This window comes from Coccinella septempunctata, chromosome 1, assembly GCF_907165205.1.
Source record: "Coccinella septempunctata chromosome 1, icCocSept1.1, whole genome shotgun sequence".
NCBI lineage: Eukaryota > Metazoa > Arthropoda > Insecta > Coleoptera > Coccinellidae > Coccinella > Coccinella septempunctata.
The window spans coordinates 7,396,076-7,420,248 of NC_058189.1; the positions used below are offsets into that span (position 1 = coordinate 7,396,076).

The 24,173-nt window shown below is 35.3% G+C and overlaps 1 protein-coding gene across 1 annotated transcript; it reads left to right on the forward strand.

Moving 5' to 3' along the window:
* Nucleotides 1–1,051: 1,051 nt before the first annotated feature.
* On the forward strand, nt 1,052–22,630 carry LOC123314308. Its single transcript, XM_044899495.1, has 8 exons — nt 1,052–1,385; nt 4,458–4,765; nt 6,372–6,449; nt 7,615–7,920; nt 8,333–8,539; nt 8,934–9,161; nt 17,659–17,968; nt 22,341–22,630. Exons 1-8 carry the CDS (start codon nt 1,136–1,138, stop codon nt 22,541–22,543), a joined length of 1,890 nt encoding a protein of 629 aa, XP_044755430.1. The 5' UTR covers nt 1,052–1,135; the 3' UTR covers nt 22,544–22,630.
* Nucleotides 22,631–24,173: the final 1,543 nt, after the last annotated feature.

Genomic DNA, 24,173 nt, shown 5'->3' on the forward strand with positions numbered 1-24,173 from the left:
TAACCAGGATTTTGGTTTTGTCGATATTGAGTCTAAGGCCTAAAGCTTCGTATATATGTTTATAGGTGTCCAGCATTATCTGTAGATCCTCTGGGCTGCTAGCGATAAGTGCCTACAAGAAGGAGTTTATGGAGAAGGAGAAAGCCGAAAGGGAAAAACTCTGGCGGAATCTCCCAGGAATGGATCACTCCAAAAAGTTCCTTCGGAACTTTGAAACTGCTAGATCCAAAAAATATCTGGATCTCAGTAAGAACCAACTACACCTACTCACTGGCTTTCTCACAGGACATTGTCGCCTAAAGAAGCATCTGTTGAGAATGGGTTTGTAGGACACTGACGAGTGTAGATTCTGTGGGGAGGAGGAGGAAACTCCTATTCACCTGGTTACGGAATGCTTTGCCATTGCAAGCCAAAGGAAAGAGTTCTTTGGACGAGAAACTTGTAGGAGTGGGGAATTATCCTCGTTGAAGCCGTCCCAGATATTGGATTTCATCAGATCGCTGGATCTGGAAGGCGAGCTGTAAAGGGCGCGATGAAAACAGCTCTGTTAGGGGGCACAATAGACCTTAAGGTCGCAGTGAACTGTAACCCCTTCTCACTATACTATATATACTACTAGCGATAAGTCGCAGTCGTCTGCATATTGAAGTTCAGTGATAAACTTTGTAAGTGTTTTTGCTCTGAAGCGATTCAGGCTAAACAGGCCTCCTTCAAATCTGAATCTTATTCTAACACCTCTAACAGGCATATCCAAGTCAGCAATTATAGAGACAGCTATGACGAAATATTGAACAGTTATGGCGCTAACACGCAGCCTTATTTTATTCCATTATTTTCTGCCATTCAAAGCGTTGATGTTGATGAAAGTATTTTTTTTTCCTTTATTATATATCTCTCGCTCAAATGTATATTGATTCGCTGTGGTTATTTATGTTGGTAAGCCAAGGTTAGTAGTGTGGAAGTGAGCCCACCTGATCATTTTTATGATGAAACATTTTTGTGCTCATGCGTCATAGAAAAAAAAAAAAGTTGTCAATCTGAAGCGGGGACATTGGGGAAACAATCTGATATATGTCTGAAATATTTTTCGATTTACATAATTTTTTCACTCCATATATATTTTTTTTATTTCGCCATGTCAAAGGAATACGTTCCAATAGCTCCAAGTGAAGTACCTGAAAAAGAACTAAAACTTGAATTCGACGATCCGCGATCTTATTGTTACAACGTTGTCTCCAAAACTGGAAACGTATGTATTCCGAAAAGTTGCGGAGTAGTCAAGGTAGGACAGCAGAAGCTAAAAGACGAGAATGAAGAAACCGTGATTGACAAAGAACCTACCAAACTGATTCCATTTAAACAAGAAGTCAAAAGTTGCATACCTGGTAAGAATGCATAACTTCACATATTATGTGCTGTGTAATCTAATAAGTGTCCAAGAGCAACGTATCCCTTTTGTTTCAACAAAACTTGAAGAAAACAGAAATACTTTTGTTCTAGCAAAATCAACTGCAGATTGTTTATGTTCACTCGAAATGCTAGGTCTGCCTATATATTTCAAATATATTTCACTTCGAATCCTTGTTTTAAAATATCTCAAAAATTATACCTTAATTTGAGAAGACGTAGCGTTTGGGTTTGAAAAATTCGACATGCATAGTACCTTTTCCTGAAATCCAAATTTGCCTGATTTGAACCCTGTATATCAGATCCTGATGGTTGAAAATTAGCACTACTGCCTACAAAATATCTACAGTTACCGTAGATTCAGGTGACTTGGGACGATTGTTGAATTCAACTTGTCATATTTTCAAATGGGTGACCTATTTTTATCTGAAAAAGGGGTAGGAATATGCTTAATTACTCAGACTATTGATTAGGATATATACTATGCTGCATAATTCGGATATGAATTTTGAAAAAAATAAAATATGCCCCAAGTCACCGATTTGGGAGTCTCGGGACACAAGTTAAAATCTATTGATTTCTCAACTCTCAAATGACATAGGTGACTTTGGACGGTGTATAGTTTTGAAAAATTAGAATTTGTGATCATAGTTGAAATTCGGTAAGGAAATTGAATGATAAACCCCTGTTACAGCCAAAGTAAATATATTGCAACTCAAATTAAAAAAAAACTAATCAAAACAAGGGAACTTTGATTTCTTTCATTCTTTGGTGATTTCTTTGTGGAAATAACGTAAATAATAATATCCTGCGAAAAATCGGCATATTTCCTGCTGCCAATGCGCCGCTTGTATTTATTTGGCATAGTCCCAATTCACCCTATGAAACAACAAAATAAATGAATGAGGTCCGCCTTGCCGTTTGATTAGTAAAAAATCTTGTTTCATGACATATCTACTATCCCAATATCCCACGTATCCAGAAAAAGAAATTACACATGCACAAGGTGAAACACATGTACAGGACACTAGAAAGTATAAGGGCCATATAAAATGCGCTTTTACTCTCCTGAATTCGTTAATTTTTCCTATTAATTCAGACGCTCTGGTCACGGCAAACTCAACAGGAATTAATTGTTAAACTAACCGAAAATACGCCACACAATCTCATAAGTTTGTCCCTTCACTCATAAATGGTAAGAAACAAAGAAATCTGCAAGGGGGGTAATTGTCCCAAGTTACAGGACTGTTCCAAGTCACCCGAATCTACCGGTACCTGTGATTTTTTTTAGTCAGAAACTCAAAAGATGGGCATAGAGAACGCTATGTCGACTCGGATTAGAATTTGAATATGATAAAATATTTGGGGGTTTGAGAAACCAAACCTGATATGGAAGTGCTTTATTACACAGGGTGTAAATGAATAGTTTAAGGGGTGATTCGTTGTCAGCAAATATTGTTGGTGCTTTATATGAAAAAAATTGTGTGCATCCCCCGCTTATATAGTCTCTAAAGATGGCACCGGAATAGCAATTATAATTTCTCGTTCTGACAGAAATGAAATTGAGTACCTAGACATTCTATGGAAACGAGAAGGCAATCAAAAAAATCGAAATGAATAAAAGAATGAAGTATTCAATGTTTTGAAATGAATAAGGAGAAACGTTTTTTCCTCTGTTTGTTCTTCTGGTTTCTAAGAAAAATAATAAAAATGCAATAATAAAAATTAATTCAGATGCATACCACCGGCCGACCTGAATTGAACTGTCCAATTTGACATCGCCAGGACAACTGAATGGAGAACAATAAAAGAATGATCGAGAATTGCAAGCGCTTGCCAATATTGAATAAAGATCCATCAATTCCAAACATTTTCCATCGTAGAAAAATGCTATGTTGCTCTGATGAGGTCAAATGAGACCGAAACCATGGTCAGCATCTGCTTTTCTTCGATGGAGCGTACTCCATTTGGGGCCTTGACGATGGCAAATTGGCTAGTTCAATTCAAATCGTAACACTTGTTGATATTCATATCAGCGGGTAGTATGCATCTGAATTTATCCTTATTAAATGGAGAACGTTCCACTGAAGAAGAGCAGATGCTTGATGATGGTTTCGGTCTCATTTGACATCGGCAGAGCAACACAGCCCTTTCCCCGACGAAAAAACGCTTGGAATTGATGGACCCTAATTGAATACTAGTAGTCGCTTCTGAGTATTATCGAGTAGAACTCGACCGCCATCCAGTATGAAACGAGATCCAGTTCAATCCCCATCAATTCCAATCGTTTTTCCATCGGAGAAGGAGCTGTGTTGCTCTGACGAGGTCAAATCAGACTGAAACCATAGTCAGCATCTACCCTTATTCGGTGGAACGTTCTTCATTTAGGACATATTAACGCCATAAGGCTATTCGTCAGTTCCGATATTCCTGAACAGTACTGTCAGTATTTCAGAGACGATGCCTATTGGCCCAGTCGTTCGAGTTCTATTGTTATTCGATTGCTGGCCAGTAAAACCAGCAATATCGGAACAGGCCCTATGAAAGATAACATCATAACTCTGACTGGCAAAAATTTACAATTTCAGTATACCATGGAGAACGTGCCGACATCGATGGTGAGTAGCGATAGACCGGTTTCGCTCTTGTTTGAGCTCGTCAGTATCGCATAGCTCAACCAAACGATGTCGACTGAATGAAGTAGAGGACTTTTTTGTCAGTCCGAGTTATTATCTTCTCCATTTAGTTGTCCTGGCGATGGCAAATTGGCTAGTTCAGTTCAGATCGTAACACTTGTTGATATTCATATCGGCGGGTGGTATTCATCTGCATTAATTGATATTATTGTATTAATTGCCTCCCTGTTAAAGCGTGATCTTTCCTTCATTATTAAAAATTACTTTTTATGTGTCATCTTTACTGAGTTACATCTAAGCAGGAGCTGCTCAAAAACAATTAGACTCACATAATTTTTGAAGATGAATCACTCCTTGTGCTTATATTTTTGTAACTACTACGTCAAAAGTGATTTCGATTCACTGGAAAAACAGCGTCTGGAAAAGACGAGCCCAGATCTGGAGTTCAGGGGGAAACAGTCCGAGACGAATTAGGAGGAATCGCCCAAGGAAATGTAAACCTGGGAATTACCGGTTTTGGGTCAACAAGTTCAACTAACAGGACACCAGGAATGGGACCACCAGGAATGGGAGCACCAGGAGTGGCTGATTCATTGGGCATCATGGGAATTGGAGGACAACCTGGAGCGGTAATGGGTGCAGTGCCTTCATCTGAGAAGGATCGAGAAACAGTTAGCCTGGCTAGACTAGTAGGAATCGCTCAGGGTCCTGCTGCCATTATGGTAAGTATGTAAATTAGTGGATGTAGTTGAGTATATGGAGAGTGTATATGAAATATCATAATATCATAAAATGGGGTTGGTCTTTCGCATACAAAGTTTTCTTTTTTGAGCCCCCTAAACATGGTGTCCGAAAAGCAGTTATTGAAGATTTAATTGAAAATCAAAAAACTGACGGTCATTATCTAAGCATTTTATAATGCGAGAAGGCATTCAAAACAAAATAATAATTTACCAACAGATAGAACGACTGAATATCTTCCGCTTGAGTCATAGAGGCTGGAATTATTTTCGACCTTAAATTTATCCACTAATGGGATGTCGAGTTGACATTTGTATTGAGAACTGGTACACATATCAAGTACCTAAATGATAAAAAACAAACAATTTTGAGTTTTTGACGAATTAAATATCATATTGGATAAATACACGCCGAAAAAACAAATGCAATAAATCACAAATTGCAAGAAAGAAATATTCATCGATTGTAGCCAACAAATTTGTTGATTGCTTTCGATAAATATTTCTTTCTTGCTATTTGTGATCATATTTTATGTTCAACTACTATACTCCATTCACTTTTATTTCAGCACTCGGTTGGCCATGAAAAAATTTTCTCAAGTTTTTGTAACTAGAACGGAGTAAGGTTAGCACTCATGGAATGTTTTGATAAGCGTCATAACCTCACATTTTCTTTCTATACAAGGTGGAATGTGTCAAATTTCCATGGCCAACCGAGTCCTTAGATACAAGTGAATGGAGTATAGATAAATTCTAGTTCACAAATAACTCCAACCTTAACGAATCACGCTTTAGAATTTATTATTTTTTGTCTAACAAAAACCGCGAATTTTAGCAGGAAATTATGAGTATTTGTTAATTATGGATCAAGCTAGCCAAAATAATTTTACTTGTAAAATATGGTTATGGAAAAAAGTTTGTTGCAAAACAAGGTTTGTGGGCTTTTTCTAACCAATTCCATCAAAGAGGAACACCACCAAAATATTTTTTGAATGTCCTCTCGCCCGCATAAAATATCTGCTTGAATTTATTTTTTTCTGTTTTTTTTTTAATTTTCAAGAACAAAATTGAGAACTGTTTTTGGGGCGCCATCTTTAAGGGTCCGTAACTAAGCAGGGGGAGGCCTAAAAAAAATTAATTTAATTTTTTTTTATTGACTTATGGAAGATCCACCAGGGCATTATATCGACAGAATTTTCAGCGTCAGCTAGCGCTTTCTTTAGTGTTACCAATGCAATGTTCTCAATATGCAAAATAGAAAGCTGTGCATTTTACTCAACATTTTCAAAAATCTCATCTTTCAAACGTAGCCTCAAAAACCTTTCACCAATTTACCTGGAAAAGAAGTGAAAGACGAATTTATATTCTCTTGTTAAGCAGCCGAATAGCCCAACAATGTGACAGTTCTTTCTTCTAAAGTACACAAGTTACAATTTCCATTGATATTCAATATATGAAACTGTATCCATTTGCCTAGAAGAAATGAAATGTTTTAATGATCGCTATATATCTACTGCAGCAATATCATGATTCATAAGTAGGATGTCAATATTATTCTGAAATATTTTATCGAAAAAAAAAATTGCAGGCCTCATTTGGAGATACGGAAACAGCAAAGGAAAGTTTGGCCTCCCTAGGAGCTTTGAGCATGGGTGGTGCAATTGTGGTGAGTTAATATTTCACTGATATTCGAATGGAACCTGCAGTTAAGACACACACACAAAAATGCAAAAATGCTGAATCTAATAATAAAACCCAGATAACCAATGACATATCTGTTATGTTTCCTTGAGAGATCTAATAGGGATGTGCCTTCTGTATTCGAATTATATCCACATTTTGTGAATGTGATGTTCCCGCTCCATGATATCTACGTAACATATTTGTAACTTTGTTCTATATTTACCATATATCATGGAGAGAGTATGACAACATTAACGTTTTAACAAAACATTCCAGTTCAATATTATAACAATAGTTTATATTAATTTATGATTGATAATTGATTTTTTATGTTGAGGCGTTCTCAAGAACACTTTTTTTTCATTTCACATGTCTAATCCACAATTTTAGGTTTTCTGAGTTAGAACTGTAGACAACTTCAAAAAAGCTCAAATTTTGTAGTAGTGAAGACATTCAATCGATTCGTAGCTTATTGGTCGAGTTCTAACAAAATTGCTAAAAGATCTAAGCAACAATTTTTTTAAGTGAATAGAACCTATCGGCTTGAACCGTTCCACTACTCTTTTCTACAGGGCTGATTTGAAATATTCAATAGGAGTTAAAAGTAGTAACCCACATTTGACAAGCTGAGACTTGAATTCTATAGTTCTAGTCATGAGCTAGGCGTTAATGATTTTCTAGAGCGAAAAAAGTTCAAATGTGTTTTACTCGAAATTTATATTGAGTGGATTAGACCCATTCACGTTCAAGGCGACGATTAATGATGTCATTCGGAATATTTGGACTATTTATGCCCCTTCAGAAAGAAAGATGTGTTTCTTGTTTGAGGCGGACATAGGAGCATATCTCTGCTATATAACTGCTATTTGTGCTCTGAGTGCTATATTCAGGTTACAAAACAAGGAACACTGGATATATTTCTTCTATATAACTGCTCTGTAATGTGGTCATCTGGGAAATCGTAAATTGTATTCAGAGTTATTTTCTTCGAAGGAAAATAAAATCTTATTTTAGTTTGGATTTATGGATTTAAATGAAATGTCTGATTTTATAATCTACTGATAACATTAACGTAGACTAAGGGCTACCAAGAGGAAAATTTAACGTGTTCCAATTCCAAATATAATATTCTAAGTATTTTTCCATAGTGCGAGTGCTGCGAGTGCGATCCATGCGTTTGCGGTCCAAGAGGATTGAATATCGAAAATATCGTAGCTGCCCTGAAAGCGATGATGAGTAGTGGAGAAGATCTGAACAAACTTATTGCAGCTCTAGGACCAGGAGCTATGGCTGCCCTAGAAACCATTATGGGGAAAGAAAGTGAAGCTGCTGCAGAATGGGCAGCTGGAACAGCTGGTACGAAGCCGGAACCGGAAGCTCCAAGACGTCCTGCAGAAAGCCCGTCACAAATAGCCCTAAGGGAAGCTTGGATGCGGGGAGATTTCGATGAAATGGTAGAAATCAATTTATTTTTTTTGTTAGGGCCAGTTACGTCTAATCTCGGTTTATATCCTTGGTGAAATTGGCTCTAAATGTATTTTGATTCAGACAACTTAGACAATACTTTCTTATTGAACAGTCAACTAAATTTGTCCTCTAAAAGTTAGAATGAATATAACATTAACAACTGATTAATAATTGTTATAACACATGACTTTATCTGTTAACAGATCATTATAATGAAAAATTATCTCATTTCTTTATTGTGAACGTCACCTACCTGTGATTAATAAGTAGATTTCCATGCGGATCTTGAAATGCTTTCAATCACATATTTAGATTTTTCTCAAAAAAATTGCGTTTCATGAAGAAATTGCAAGCCAATGAAAGGGCTTTCGAACGTTTTAACAATTTTCAACCTTCTAGACTTCCTGTCATTGCTTACCAGGAATGTGTCCATGTCCTGGGGGTCATTATGTCCTTAAAGCGAAAAAAACTGCAGATAAGAAGGATAAAGGCAAGAAAAAGAAGAAAATCCGTAAGAAAGTTAAAAAAATTGGAAAAGATGGAAAGGAATACGAAGAATGGGACTGGGCAACGCCAAGTGATTCGGATCTTGTAAGCAGACTCTCGGTGAGTAGGTATGTAATTCGGTAATAGAATAGGCTTTGTCAGGTCATATTAAAGAGTTATGTTATTGAAATTCGTCAATGACCATTAATTTTCTTGTAGCTTTTTATGAAAAATCAATCTCTTTTAGCTCAAAAAAAACCCAAATCCTATTGTTAGATCTCTTTCAGTGCACTGTTGTTCTTCTTCTCATCGAAAAATCAAGGAAAGTTGACCAAATTAAAGATTCTTCTGCAAATGAAAATTCAATTCATTGAATATAACTTTGAATTTGTTAAACCTCATTTTGGGACACCCTGTACATAAATGATATTCAAACATTTATAAACTAATTTTTTCTTCATAACTCAATCCAAATAGCCTTTTTTTATAAAATTATGAGCAATTATTTCGACAGGAAACTTGTGTTTGCCCACCAACAAAACATTTTCTGACTCCCGCAACCTCTGATGCCGAGGTGAGTGATCGATTGGCGGTTCCTAGTAAGAGGATTTATTGGGGCGATTTGATGGTTTGCACATGCCCAAGATTACAGCGAACACTTGCCATTATAAAACCAGAAACTACTAAATTCAAAGACGTGGTCCTGAGAGCGATCAAGAATTACGGATTGGATTTATTGTCGGTGAGTTGAGTGGGTTTCACCGTGAGCATCGAGTGCTGATACTGAATGTCTCTTAAGCTTACTAGATCGAACAATTTTTGAATGGCACAGAGAATCCACAAGAACCGTAATATAATAGGCGAGAAAGTATCTTAAGAATCAATCATCACTTCTATCTTCTTAAATATGTAGAAAAGCCATCCGAATTTTGCAAATACATTTTGTTGAAATAGATACTCACACGAGTATTAGTGATAGAATAATACCAATATGCCTTAGTGTTGTGTTAGTGATGTGCCACATTTGGAACATCATGCAACAAGAAAATAATAAAGCATATCGAAAAAATTTATTCGGTATGAAAACGTCAAAAGCAGTTTCTGTCTTTTTTGAGACATAATTGAATTTGCCATTTCAAGCAAATTATATCAGACAGTTTCGTATCCAGAAGGGGCATATTGAATTACCCAGCTCTTCTAGCTAGCAACCACAGTCATATCGATTAAATGATTTTGTTTCTTTCTTTATGGTGTTCTGTTAGTAGAATAGAGAGAGGAATTTCATCATCTGATGAGTCAAAAATATACTATAATCTCTTCACCATAATTGTTGACTACTTCAGGCTCCTCAAGTTTATCAGATTCCGATGCGAGTGTTACTTTTGGAGGTGCGTCATCCTCATCCGATAAATCAGATTCGTTCAGCGTCCATTTTTGCATTAAATAGCTTTGGATCCATATCTGTATCAAATTTATATACTATGTTATTTCAGATGCTAACACTCCATGTCCATATATAGGACAATCTGTTTTGTTATATTTCTTATGAATTTTTGATGATCGAAATGATTGAAACTTACCTGAAAAGGTTCATGAAATCACAAATATCACCAAAATATTTTTTGTTCACCGTAAAAACCACTTTGCGGCGATAATAAACGAGTATACAGGGTGTTTCATCATAAACTGGATAAACTCATATGACGTGTAGAGAACATTGGGATAATCATTTTTTTCTTATGAAATATTTCCCGTTTTCGAAGCATAAGGGAGATACACGGTGTTTAATGTCATTTTCGAGCGTTATTATATTGAGTGTGGTCGGTTATGTATAAGACTGGAAGTAATGGTTTCTTGTCATATCGTAGTATTTTTGGATGCTTCATTCAGAAATGGTGTAGAGCACCGAAAAAAAAATTACAAAATGGCGGAAAATCTGCAATGTTCGTGATTTTTTTTTTCGGTTGCCAAATTGATTTTCATTTCCTAAATTAACACAATTTTTAAAGGATATCTGTGAAAAAATTTTTTCAGAAATCGAACACAACTTTTTCTTTACATGTCTACAGCGAAAAAAAAATTTCACTCGAAATTGATGAAATTTTTCACGATTGTACTTACTTTCATACCTAACACGAATATCAAAACAGAATCGAAAAATATCAAACGGTTTCGTTTTTACAGCCATTCAAATGTCCCGTTCGAATATCTGAAATAATAAAAAAACATGACACAGCTTGTGTTCTTAGGCCCATAATTTTTGAATTTGTATGTCGAAACATTTCAGATTATAAAATGAATTTAAAAAAAATCAGTGAAACTTCATTGAGAGTCGAACTCCCTGCTCTGAGTTAAGTACCTATTAAAATAAATGTGGAATCTGAATTGAGACTGTTCAAAGGTTTTTAATTTTCGTTGCCAAGCAATGGCAGCTCATAGAATTTGACAGAGTATTTGAATTTAACTGAATATAATATTGCAACTATCTTGAAACCAATTTATGCAGTTTGAGTAGAAATTGGCGGTTAATACTTCCCAGATATTAATGGCATGGCATTATTGCGGAAATTTCTACGAATAATTCCACAATTTCACAAACGCAACAAAAAAACCTATTAGTATAAAATTTATTCATAATTCGTTCTCAAAAATATTGCCATTTTTCAGGATACACTTTCTCGCCCTTTTCGCCACACTATCCTGGTTCGTGCAGGAACCATTTCCGGGTTTCGGCGAATCTCTTCGGCGGCTGATTCGATTCTTTGAATCAGTTCTTCTCTCGAAGTCACTGGAGCTCGCTTATCATAAACAAGACTCTTCATATGACCCCAGAAATAAAAATCCATAGGTGTAAGATCTGGAGAACGAGGAGGCCATGCGACAGGTCCCAAGCGGCCGATCCATCGGCGAGGGTATTGAGAGTCTAAGGCCTGCCGCAGACATGCAACTTTTCAGTTTTGCAACTGTTTAGTTGCAGAATTGAGCACAATGAATTTATATGGGGCCGCGCAGACATGCAACTGAAAAGTTGCAGCGATTGCCTTTGTGTGCGCCCTCGAACCGCTTGCAATCAAACTGTTGCGCAAGTGAAAAGTTGCATGTCTGCGGCAGGCCTAAAAATTCTCGTACACTCCTCACTGTGTGAGCAGGGCAACCATCATGCTGGTACCATATTCCTTGAAAGTGACTCAAAGGAATATCTTCCAATAGATCGGGCAGAGTTTCCCTCAAAAATTGATTATAGTCATTTCCAGTCAATGTTTCAGGAAGAATGTACGGTCCTATAATGAATCCATTCTTCATTCCCGCCCAAACATTGACAGAAAATCTCTTCTGGCTATTTTTTGCTACTGTTGCATGTGGATTTTCCCTTTGCCATATTATATTATTTTTTTTGTTGAAGAAACCATCTCTGTGGAATGTTGCTTCATCCGTAAAAAGTATGAGACGTAGGAAATTCCCATTCTCACGTGTCCTTCTTAAAATAAATTCACAGAATTCTTTCCTCTTCTCAAAATCACCTTCTTCTAAGGTTTGACATGAATGGAAATGGTACGGATGGTAGCGATTTCTTTTCAAAACTCTCCATACAGTGGATTTACTCTTATTCACACTTGGATGATTTGTTAGAGTTCTCGTTGATACCATCGGATTTTCACTCACTAAATCCAGGATACGTTCTTCGTTATTTCGGATTGTTTCCTTCTTCTTGCGGTGAAGAATACCTTCTTCACGTAATTTACGCACTGTTTCTATGAAAGTTTTAAAATTAGGAACGTTTCGGCTTGGAAATCTGCGAGCGTAAATTTCCCTTGCTTTTCTCCCTGAGGAATTCGCTTCATAATAAGCCTGAACCATATCATTTTTTTCTAAAAGTGAATATTTCATTTTCGTTTGCATACAAATCGTTTCAATATACTCGAATTATTCAGTAAAATTCAAATACCCTGTCAAATTATATCAGCTACTGTTGCTCGGCAACGAAAATTAATATGTATACTCAGAACCTTAGAACAGACTCATATTTCACATTAATACTTAACTTAGAGTAGGGAGTTCGACTCTCAATGAAGTTTCACTGATTTTTTTTAAATTCATTTTATAATCTGAAATGTTTCGACATACAAATTCAAAAATTATGGGCCTAAGAACACAAGCCGTGTCATGTTTTTTTATTATGTATTTCAGATATTCGAACGGGACATTTGAATGGCTGTAAAAACGAAACCGTTTGATATTTTTCGATTCTGTTTTGATATTCGTGTTAGGTATGAAAGTAAGTACAATCGTGAAAAATTTCATCAATTTCGAGTGAAATTTTTTTTTCGCTGTAGACATGTAAAGAAAAAGTTGTGTTCGATTTCTGAAAAAATTTTTTCACAGATATCCTTTAAAAATTGTGTTAATTTAGGAAATGAAAATCAATTTGGCAACCGAAAAAAAAAATCACGAACATTGCAGATTTTCCGCCATTTTGTAATTTTTTTTTCGGTGCTCTACACCATTTCTGAATGAAGCATCCAAAAATACTACGATATGACAAGAAACCATTACTTCCAGTCTTATACATAACCGACCACACTCAATATAATAACGCTCGAAAATGACATTAAACACCGTGTATCTCCCTTATGCTTCGAAAACGGGAAATATTTCATAAGAAAAAAATTGATTCTCCCGATGTTCTCTACACGTCATATGAGTTTGTCCAGTTTATGATGAAACACCCTGTAGATATTCGAACTATCGCGCAAACAAAATTTTACAACAATGGACAAATAAACGCCAATTTTTTCGGTTTGTGCCATATATGGCACACGATTCGATAAAGGGTTAAAGGCTTGAAAAATCATTAAGAATCATTTCCAACAGTATAGTTGTTTCACAAGGTTATATTCTCCTACCCAAGAAAAGGTACTCCTGGGACCTTAGACTAGCTAAAATAAATCCAAAGACCATATTTGATTGCGATTAGGGAATGGCTTCCTGCTAGAGAACCTTTCAGTAGAAAACAATATGTGACCCATAATCAGCATCTACTTTTCTTTGATGAAATGGTCTTTTCGTTGATGCCCGAACTATGGTGTGTGGATTTTATTTTGAAATCGCACCATTTGTTCATACTCATAACGACGTATTTTATGCATCCGATTATGAATAGCATTCAGACATCCGACTGACTTGATCATATCTGTCAGAAATTCCAAACATACTTCTCGAATGATTTCAAAACGGTCGATATTATTTGTGTTTTTGCGCTCACACTGTGTTGTTAGCGGAAACACCATTGAACGAAAAGCGCAAGAAAATGAATAATCATATAAAAATTGAAGACTGAATCAACCAAACATTCATTGAAGAAACCAAAAAACACATGGTGTGCAAAATCTCGGGAAATAAGCACTGCTACGCAGTCGGTGTATCATTACCAATTCAGACAATTTTTTCAAGATTCATTATAAGGTGAAACATTAACGATATATATACACGGTGTTTTCAAATGTGAGGCTTTTTTTGACAGAATGTAGAACACATCGAAATAAGTCGTTTAACCAAAAATTGTCTATATAAAATATCCAAGATCGCTGAGATACAACCCCTAGAAGTTCGACAAAATTTCATTGAATTTCAAGTAGAGGACTGTGGAAGGTGACTCCGGCATCGAAAAAACGAAACAAAACATTAACATATGGCTGGACAAAGAATGGTTCAGTACCAAGTTCATCGGATTAGATGCATCAGGTCACTTTTGAGAGAATAATAATGATTGTGGTATCGTGCAATTTAGGGTGAAAAAAAATTCAGAAAATCGAGGCTTGAAAGTGCTTTTATATTAGTTATGTTGAAAAAGTGCTAAGATGTTTCCCCATTTCATCCCATTTTTACGACGATTATTGGAATGTTCGAACAAGAAGATTGTGATGCCCATTGTGAAAAAATTCGTGAATAATTTAGACGAATTTTATTGGTGAGATTTTGAATTATCATTCTATTTTTTACACTTGTGTCCTAAGTCTCTTCTGTCAGTTGATATCGAAATGAGCCATTTCATAAAATTTTGTAAGTTACTAAAAAATAATGAGAACAATTCGGCAATCCTAATTTTCCATTCTCATTACCACGTAAATAACGAACGAGCCAATATCCTAAACGAAACTACATGGTCGAATCAGGCTATAAGTTTTTTCCCACTGCTTTGCGATAATTCAGCTAACAAACGGTCTAGGTACCGTCAAACGGGGAGAAGTGGATCAAAAATCGAGGTTTCTTAGCAATAAGATTCAAAGTATCAGTGGGAGCGGGCTAGCGTTTATATTATACAGGGTGTACCGTAAAGACCACGTCAAACGAAAACGGAAAGTAGATCAGAATGTGCTCTACCTGATGTGAAAAAATCGTTCACATGAAAGTCTCACACTTTTCGAGATATTTGATGTTTTATGAAAATGTTGAATTTTTTCACTTAAAATGCTTTCTCTCTTGCGGAAGCTACAATTAAATACTTTTCGAATCAGTTTTTTTCCGTGAATTTTGTTGAATGATTACTCCAATTCGTGCAATGAAAAATACCACAAAATATTATACAGGGATTCTGAAAAAAAAAAATTAAAATTCATGTTCTGAAGGAAGTGTTTTTTTGTGCTGAATTCTATCGGACGTGGTATAAAAAAAGACACTAGACGTTTTCTGCATATTACGTTGAAAAGTTGCCCATTTTGTGAGGATTCCGAAAAGGTAAAATACAGGTTATAACCTTCTTCACGAAAAAAGATATTTGAATGTTTATCGAAAATGGAGCATTTCTGTGAAAAACTGATTTTGTCACCTTTTCCACAAATTCTTTCATTTTGCAGATTCTGCTGTAACATATAATTCTCTTGAAAAATGTCAGTTAGTCTTCAAATTACTTATAAAATGAAATTATTCATTAATTGCAATGATATAATGTAATAACGCACAGGACCTTCAACATCAACAAATCTATTGTGGAGAAACTTTATAAAAATATCAATAATAAAAATTCAGGATTCTTACCAGAGCAAATGCTCAAAATGACCACCCCTTCGCTAATACATGCCCTGCATCTATTGAGAAATGACCTTTTCAAACCATACAAACTTCTCCCCGCTATTTTGGCTGCTGAAATACGAATGCGATCCCTAAGTTGTACTTCATCTCTTATAGGATTCGAATAAATTTCATTTTTTAAAAAACCCCAGTAAAAAACTCCAGAGGATTTAAGTCTGGTGAATCATTGAATCGCATCACATCATATCGATGTTCGAGAGTTCTTTAGGCAAAGAAAAAGAAATAAAAAAACTCAGTCAGTGAATTAGCATCTTAATAACATTTTATTGATTTGTTGATTGATTATTTTCAGCAGGAAGTGCAAAATGAAAGTATTTATGGAAAAGGTGACAAAATCAGTTTTTCACAGAAATGCTCCATTTTCGATAAACATTCAAATATCTTTTTTCGTGAAGAAGGTTATCACCTGTATTTTACCTTTTCGGAATCCTCACAAAATGGGCAACTTTTCAACGTAATATGCAGAAAAGGTCTAGTGTCTTTTTTTTATACCACGTCAGATATAATTCAGCACAAAAAAACACTTCCTTCAGAACATGAATTTCAATTTTTTTTTTCAGAATCCCTGTATAATATTTTGTGGTATTTTTCACTGCATGAATTGAAGTAATCATTCAACAAAATTTACGGAAAAAAACTGATTCGAAAAGTATTTAATTGTAGCTTCCGCAAGAGAGAAAGCATTTGAAGTGAAAAAATTCAACATTTTCATAAAACATCAAATATCTCGAAAACTGTGAGACTTTCATATGAAAGATTTTTTCACATCAGGTAGAGCACATTCTGATCTACTTTCCGTTTTCGTTTGACGTGGTCTTTACGGGACACCCTGTATAATATAGATTCTATGATCCTTTTGCTATCGATTGGCATATTTACCAAATTTTTTGGCTGCACAGTTTTTGAAATTTTTTTGGTTGAAGTGCGATCCACTTCACCTCGTACTTTGGGGTGAAGTGGATCACATTTTAAAATTCGATGGATATTCACTTTAACTATACAAGGGTGGAATTGGATAAGATGAAATGAAAAAAAAATCTATTTTGAGTCCTGAGACTAAAAGGTACTGTGAAATCAGAACTAGAACCATTGAAAAAACAAATAAATCTTTATTCTTTCTGGGTAAAACTGAACATGTTTTGTTTCGAAACAAAATACGATAAACAACGAAAATAAATTTCTGACGAACATAAAAACAGTCTTTTGAATTAAGACTCTGGCGCAGCTAGGGAAGTGGGCAACTCTCCCCCAAAGATACCAACAATTCAAATTGGTAAAGCCCCCCCCCAAACAAAATCTTTGCTGCGCCACTGAATGAAGTTATATAAATATACTCTTGTACTCTAGTCAGTCTTCATATAGGTAGAGATTCAATTCTCTCTTCTTTGGCTTCCAGAGAAAAAATGTGCCAGCCACGTGTAACTTGCTTCAGGTGGATTTTGCGAATTATTTTGTGCCTTTTCACCAGAGCTATATCCTCTGCATGCGGATATACTAAAAGGGTATTTTTGCAACATAGGCCTATACGCAACATGGATAAATCATTGGTGATCGACTTCACCCCTCACTTTTAGTTATGTAACAAATATTTTTTCTCCTAAAGAACTGTGGTGGTACATTTGATTTCAAAATGGGGAATATTATTCCAAGTAGTTTATACGTAAAGGGTAAAAGTTTAGGTGAGAATAACTATCGTAGTTATTGCCAAATATATAATTGAAGTTGAACAATTGAAAAACTGTTTATTCGAGAGAGTACGAAACTTTTTTTTTGTGATAAAACTAACCATCCAGAATTGTATCCACGGCCCGAGTTAGCAATCTTAGGAGGTAACAGTAGACACAGAATTTTTTTCGCGGCAATTTAGGGTGTTGTCTATGAGTTACGCTATAAAATATGCGGGAAAACACGGTGGATCCACTTCACCCCGTTTGACGGTAACCAATTTCAATTTTTTTTCAACTTTGTCATTTTGAAAGTTTTGTATAGATGATTTTTGGTTAAACGCTTCATTTTGACCAGTTCTACCTTCTGTTGAGAAAAAAAACCTCACCTTCAAATACACCCTGTATATGTTTATTAGGGTTAGTCCTTGATGTGTACAATATTTATTTTTCGACTAGATGGAATCATTTCATGCTTATTTTCAGGAACGATATGTACAGCTTTCTCCTGAAGAAGCTTCTGAGATATACGCCAAATACTACGGCACTTCGAAATTTCCAAATATGGTTGTATCAATAAGTCAAGCTCCAATAATCGTATTGTCTTTGGGAGGAATTGATGTAGTTAAGATATGGAATCATATGATAGGTCCAGACGGCACTCTTCCCGGAGAATGGTTCTTACCAGACTGGATAAGTAGAAAGTTCGGACATACTGGAGATATTGTAGACGCCCTGCATGGTTCGAAAAATCTTTTTAGTGCAGAAAATGAAAACCGCTATTTTTTCACGGAGAGTGAGTTTTTGCACAATTACTATTATAAGTGAAGGTTGATAATTTTGAATTGAATTAACGGTATGTAGAAAGTATGTAGAAAGATTATTGAATTCCGATGGTTGATAATTTTATCGAAATTCAGTTATCATTGTGTAGTATCCGCTGCCGATGATTGTTTCTTGCAATCCTCTACTGAATTGATAATATAGATAATAATGAAGTGCTTCGAACCACATATTTTACAGTAATGGGAATTGAAAAAGCTATAAAAAGAATGAAAATAGAAATCTCATGCCCGTTTTCAACAACGATCCCTAAATTTTAAGGAATACCTAAGCCCATTTAAGTGACTCTTTCACAATTTCGTTTTCACCAACGTTTAGGGAACTCTTAAGTGCTAGGGGACACCCTAAATTATAAGTGCCCGAAAGTCGATCCCCTATCGAATCCCTAATAAAGTGACAGCGGATTTCGACATGTCTACGATACGCAAAAAGAATTTTTTTTGAGAAATGGATAAATGTTAGTCGTGAATTTGTGGAAATGATCGCTCTTCGAAATCCCAATCATCAAATTTTGAGGGGTTGGTTTGAGATTTGTATATTTATTTGAAGACACTGTTGTTTGGGAAGTGATTGAACTGAAAACCGCTTCACAGTGAACTTCTGAACACCAAAATCTAGCAAATGAACAATAATATTTGAGAGCTTTCAAGAGTAGAAATCGCTCGAATACCATAAAGCAGATCTTGTTCTTAGGAATAAATAGAAGCAGTTGTGTTGAAATTGTGTGAAAACTTTTGAACATATACAATGGAAGTTTATGAAAAAATGTAGTCATGTTGGAATTTTCCGATTCTTTATATCTCGAGGAAGATGTTCGGTGGCACCATATAGAATTATTTGTATGACTATCAACGCAAAGAAAATATTGAATTTATGTTTCTGTCTTTATGTGTATTAATAAAAAAAACTAGTACGAAACTATTTTTTTTAGATGAATATTTCTTCCTATAGAAAGAAAGTTGAGTGAATTATTATCAATAGGAAATTGAATATTCGGGAAAAAATATTGAACAATATATAGAAATCAGAATTTTCTCTTGATATGCTTGAGGAGAGTACTGAAAGTTGTGTAATCGACATTAACACTTCACATAAAAACACTTCAACTGTTGTTGAAATATGCTTCAAGAGTGTTTCTCAATATAGCATTCAATCCAAGAAAAAATATACCACTTTGTTCTATTCCCATCTTTCAATCTTCACATTATGTAAAAACATGAGCACATTCTGGAATACATCATTTCTTCTCATGAATCTTTCCATTTGGAATATTTCATATAGGTAACTCTTTATTTGATCTAACTTCTTTGTCAAGATTCTGCCAAGAATTTGGTGTGTACTGAACTTTATTATGAAATGAATTTGAAACATTTTTCGAAGATATCCACTTCTACTTTCTGTTTTTAGATAGATCACATAATCCAGTGTTATGTAGGAGTGAATGTGTAGAGCGGAGTACTATATATTCTATAAAAGCTCACTTGTATTTTCTCTTTCCATGATTAGTCGTATTTAAAAACCAGATACTTGCGTAATTTCTCTCAAAAAAATTAATATTTTTAACGTCAAACTATAACGACAGGTCAATGTCACGAGCACAGATCCTTATGTTTTCTAAATACTGTTGAAATCTGATACTAAATACATTTCTTTTTAATTTATTACAGGGAAACAATGAATATAGGACACAGGACATTGGAATATTTCAGGAGAACATAAACGGAAATCTGTTTGCAAGACATAAAAAATCGTGCGATTCGGTGAACCATTACGTCTGTACCCTCGTAGCCAAATTTCGTAGCTTCGAGCTCCTATCCATTCCCTAGATAAGTATTCCTTAACAAAGTGTACCTTTGTACGGTGAAAACGAATTTATATTAAGGGTAGAGTTAGGTACTCCCTAAAGCTAAGGAATACTTAGGCGCGGTTCTCACTGGAGCGATACGATAAACGATGCTTCAGGTGATTCGATAAGCAACTCGACCCTGATTCGACGCCGATCTCTTATAACCGCCGTGCAAACGTAATGGAAGCAACTAATTCAGTGCACACTGAAGCGATCGCGATACTACATCGATAAATATCGAAATCGCGTCGGTTTGGGCGACACAGCTGCCGGGTCGCTTAAGCGACAGAAAGGTGATTGAGAATCAAATCGGAAAAAGTAGCATAGAATTTCGTAATTGATTGACAATTAAGCGCTTAATTTGGATATCGTATCGCTTCAGTGTGCACTGGAGTGTTGCGAAGATAAAAGTTGCATCGGGCGATAAAAGATTGCTCATGTTGCATCGCTTGTCGTATCGCTCCAGTGAGAACCGCGCCTTAGATAGGGGCTTGTTTAGGGATCGTTGGTGAAAACGGGCATTAATTCATCAAATTATATACAAAGCCGAAAGAAAAAACATGCATACATAACATCGCAAAACATATACATTAGGAAAAATCAATGAGATAGTTATCACTGTTATCAGTATATGAGAATTTCAAAGATAAAACCCCACATAAAAATAAATCCAATCATTCAAATTTTGAACAATCCCCACAAAACATACAGTTGTATCTACTAAGCTTTCGCGAACCTCTAAATCAGCTGATTTTCCCATCTTGTCTATCCCACTCGGTGCTTACGAAAGAAGTAGTGAGGTAAAAAGAAAAAAAATTATGTTGAAAAAGATACAAAGACAAACGCCTGCTGGTTATTTCCCGCACTCGAATGCGTTCATTGTTTTTGTTTTTATATGGTTTGCAATTCGCTCATTGAAGTACCCAGTGATGAACGATAGGTATTCAAGTTTTCTTGTGAGGTGAATACAAAGCAAATGGTTTGCCAACAAGTAAACAGACAACATAATTCTGGCCATGAAAAAACAACTATTCTCGAGATTCCAGCCACAAACAATCAATGATTGGATTTGTTTGTCACAGCAAGACAAATGGGAAATTGAATTCATTTGATCAGAAATCGGACATCGGTAGGGATCATCGGAGTTCTGGGAATGAGAACTTCTGCGCACCCTTATACTTTCCTTTTTGTGGGCTGATAAACGTGTTCCGTTGCATAATTTTGGTTGGTTTAGATTTCTTAGTATATGGAAAGCAGATCCGACTTTCAGTTGTAAATTGTGAGGAGAAAAATTATGTAGATCTAATGAATTTGAAAACTCAGTAGAATAACTTTGAATGATTTCTCGTTCACCCAGCCAATTCTAATTTTCGTGATATTATAAGGGCATTGATCTGAGACAAAAGACTCAATTATCGGAGATTATTCAAATTTGGCATTGAGCAATATGCGCCGGGCTCCTTTCGTTTGCAAATTTTGCAACAGCAAAATCAATTATCTTCAATACGCTTCTACAAAGTAAGGCTTGTAAAAAAAATTGCAACCTTTCTGTAAGTTTCGAAAGAATTATGAATCAGTTTCAGTGGATAATGCGTTTCCTTTATGCTAAAACTAATGTTTTCACACAAAAATTATGATCTATGTAAAATCATGAAAAACATTTTTAAAATGTAGACTTTCTAAAAAAAATCTTCTTCGCATTACACTGATTATATTGCCCTTAGGGTATGTAATATACAGGGTGTCCCGGAAAATGTGGGAAATCTCTCGGATTCAGATAGAACATAAAAAATTAAGATCACAATAAGTTCCTATAATTTTTTTCCTAGAGGCCCTCCCTACAAAGATACGACATACGACCTCCTAAATGACGCCACTGGAAATCCATTTTAGTGAAATAAATTTCAAACTACTCGATATAATTTGATGAAAATTTGATATGATTAATAGTAGTAACGACCTCTTATATCACCGCACTCAAATTTTAATTAGCTTGTTTAGTTTACCAGTGGCGGACTGGGTTGTACATTTTAATGCTTACATTTTTAACACTCTGTATGATAAGGTGCTGAAAAAAACAAATTTGGATACCTTGAACATTAAGATAAAGAAAAGGTACTCTTGTTCAGTGTCGATAAAATGAACCGTTTTTCGAAAAAAAAATAATGAATGAAGGAAGTAATTTTTTAATTTCTATTAAAAATAACATGAACTCTGGTTTTTTGTCTGCAAAAATGTGTGATACGAAAGTTATTGAAGGAACAAAAAGGTTTTATTTTGTGTTATACAGCAATAACAAAAAAAAAATGAATTTCCAGTGGCGTCATTTAGGAAGAAGGATCTTCGTAGGGGGGGTGCTGGGAAAAAAATTATGGGAACTTGTCATCTTATTTTTTTATGTTCTATCTGAATCCGAGAGGTTTCCTACATTTTACGGGACACCCTATATATTCATTATACATTGATTCTGCTTTTTCAGATTACATCGATCCAATAATGAAGAACGAAACCGATGTGAAAGGGTATATCAAACAAAATGTGAATCCAACTCTTTTGAAAGGATTAACCCTTCTGGCAAAGAAAAGACCTGTAGATCCTGTTATTTTCCTCGCAGAGTGGCTCTTAACGCATAATCCCTTTCAGCCTCATTTCCCCGCTAATATTTCTTTATCTCCAATCTGACGGAATATATTTAGAGGAAAAATAAATTGCGCCTGAAAGCGTATAAGTAATACAATACATTCAAGAAATAAAATACTAGAACAAGAATTTGCACGCATTTTATTCAATTTTAACCACGTCATCAGAAGCAATCAATCGACATCTTGACTGATTTTATTTTATTATTGAATGAAAAAATAAAAATAAACATATTTTAACGATCAGCTAGGGGCGGAATTATGTTCGAAGGTGCACTATGTAACTGAATATTCATTTTAATTAGCAAAGAAATCAGCCGATTTCTCCTTCCCCTTTCAACTAAGCTAAAACTTCAGTTTGGATTCGCAATGACATGTAGGAAAGGATTTATGGAGAATCTATTGTATTCATACGTTTCTCCGTAGGCAGGGGGAGTCCGAGAGACTTGCTCAGGTAGGAGACTTGAACCACCTCAAATATTTCAATTCATATTTCTCGAAATCGGTATCGTAAATAGCTTGTGACATACTCGTAACAAGGTACAACAAATGGCGGCTCCATTTTGGCCGCCATCAGAACAGTTCGAGAGTGAGTGGGTTGAACGTGATTTTGTTGTTAGAAAGTAAGAAATTCAATAATTTTTGTTTGTTACACTGTCTGAAAAGTTTAACAGGTGCGTGATGTTATTTAGTTTTACTGCTTTCATTGATTAATATTGTTTTACAAACGATGAGCCATTTTAATAATTAAAGTAAAATTTTGAAGAAAACATCTCTTGAATAGACTAAAAGGGAGTGCGGGAGACTTGACTCATGCTATGGTCGGGAGACATAATCAGTGATCCAAGTTTCCCGCACTGATTTTAGATAATAGTTTGCTTCAAAAAAAGAAAATTGAATGACAAAAATAAATATAAAAAAATATACAAAGGTCCAAAAAGTAAAAAAATCTCGGAAATAAGGGAGAGTGACTCGGAAATAGATTTCATACGCTGATACATCTGATGATGAAAACTTTGATATAGACAATCGTTGGTCATTGAAAATTGTTTTCTTTCAATTTTTTTCCTGATAAACAAACTTATGGTCAAGTCTTTCTTGCCCCCTGTTGAACTCTCCTATGGGTTAGGGAGACATTAGAAAATTTTTGGTTCCTAAAAAAAGAATTGCTGTACTCAAAATTTTCATCTCACCATAACTCTATTATTATCTATCGTTACCTATTTGGACATGATATCTTCATGCAAAAAAATGAGTTGCTACCATTTACAGATACAACTCAAGTGGTTTCAGAGTGAAAAGGGGTTCAACTCTCCCAGACTCCCCATAGAGTCATTCGGGGCAACTGTGCGCACTTTTGCCTTTCAAGCCATACCCTGTTTCAAATGTTGAAGCTAGGAAAATTAAAACATATTCATAAGATAGAGAATTTTCTAATCTATAAGGAAACATCAAAAAGCAAACAAACAAAAACGTTTTCTTTCCGCAAAAAAGAATTTAATAGAGAAAGTCGGAGTGCGTTCACATGCCCCGTATTGCGGGTAAGTGTGCGCACCCTCAGGGGGTGAGTGAACGCAGTGCTTAGTGAACCACACAATCAAAACAAATTACAAAATAATGTCATCGAAATGTTACAATATTAGAGAAATGCTGTTTATTGTCAATACAGAAGC

Coding starts and splice junctions, on each gene's coding strand:
- LOC123314308 (XM_044899495.1), top strand. CDS start 1,136: ATGTCAAAGGAATACGTTCCAATAGCTCCAAGTGAAGTACCTGAAAAA. Junction 4,766..6,371: donor AGGGTCCTGCTGCCATTATG/GTAAGTATGTAA, acceptor AAAAAATTGCAG/GCCTCATTTGGAGATACGGA. Junction 9,162..17,658: donor ACGGATTGGATTTATTGTCG/GTGAGTTGAGTG, acceptor GCTTATTTTCAG/GAACGATATGTACAGCTTTC.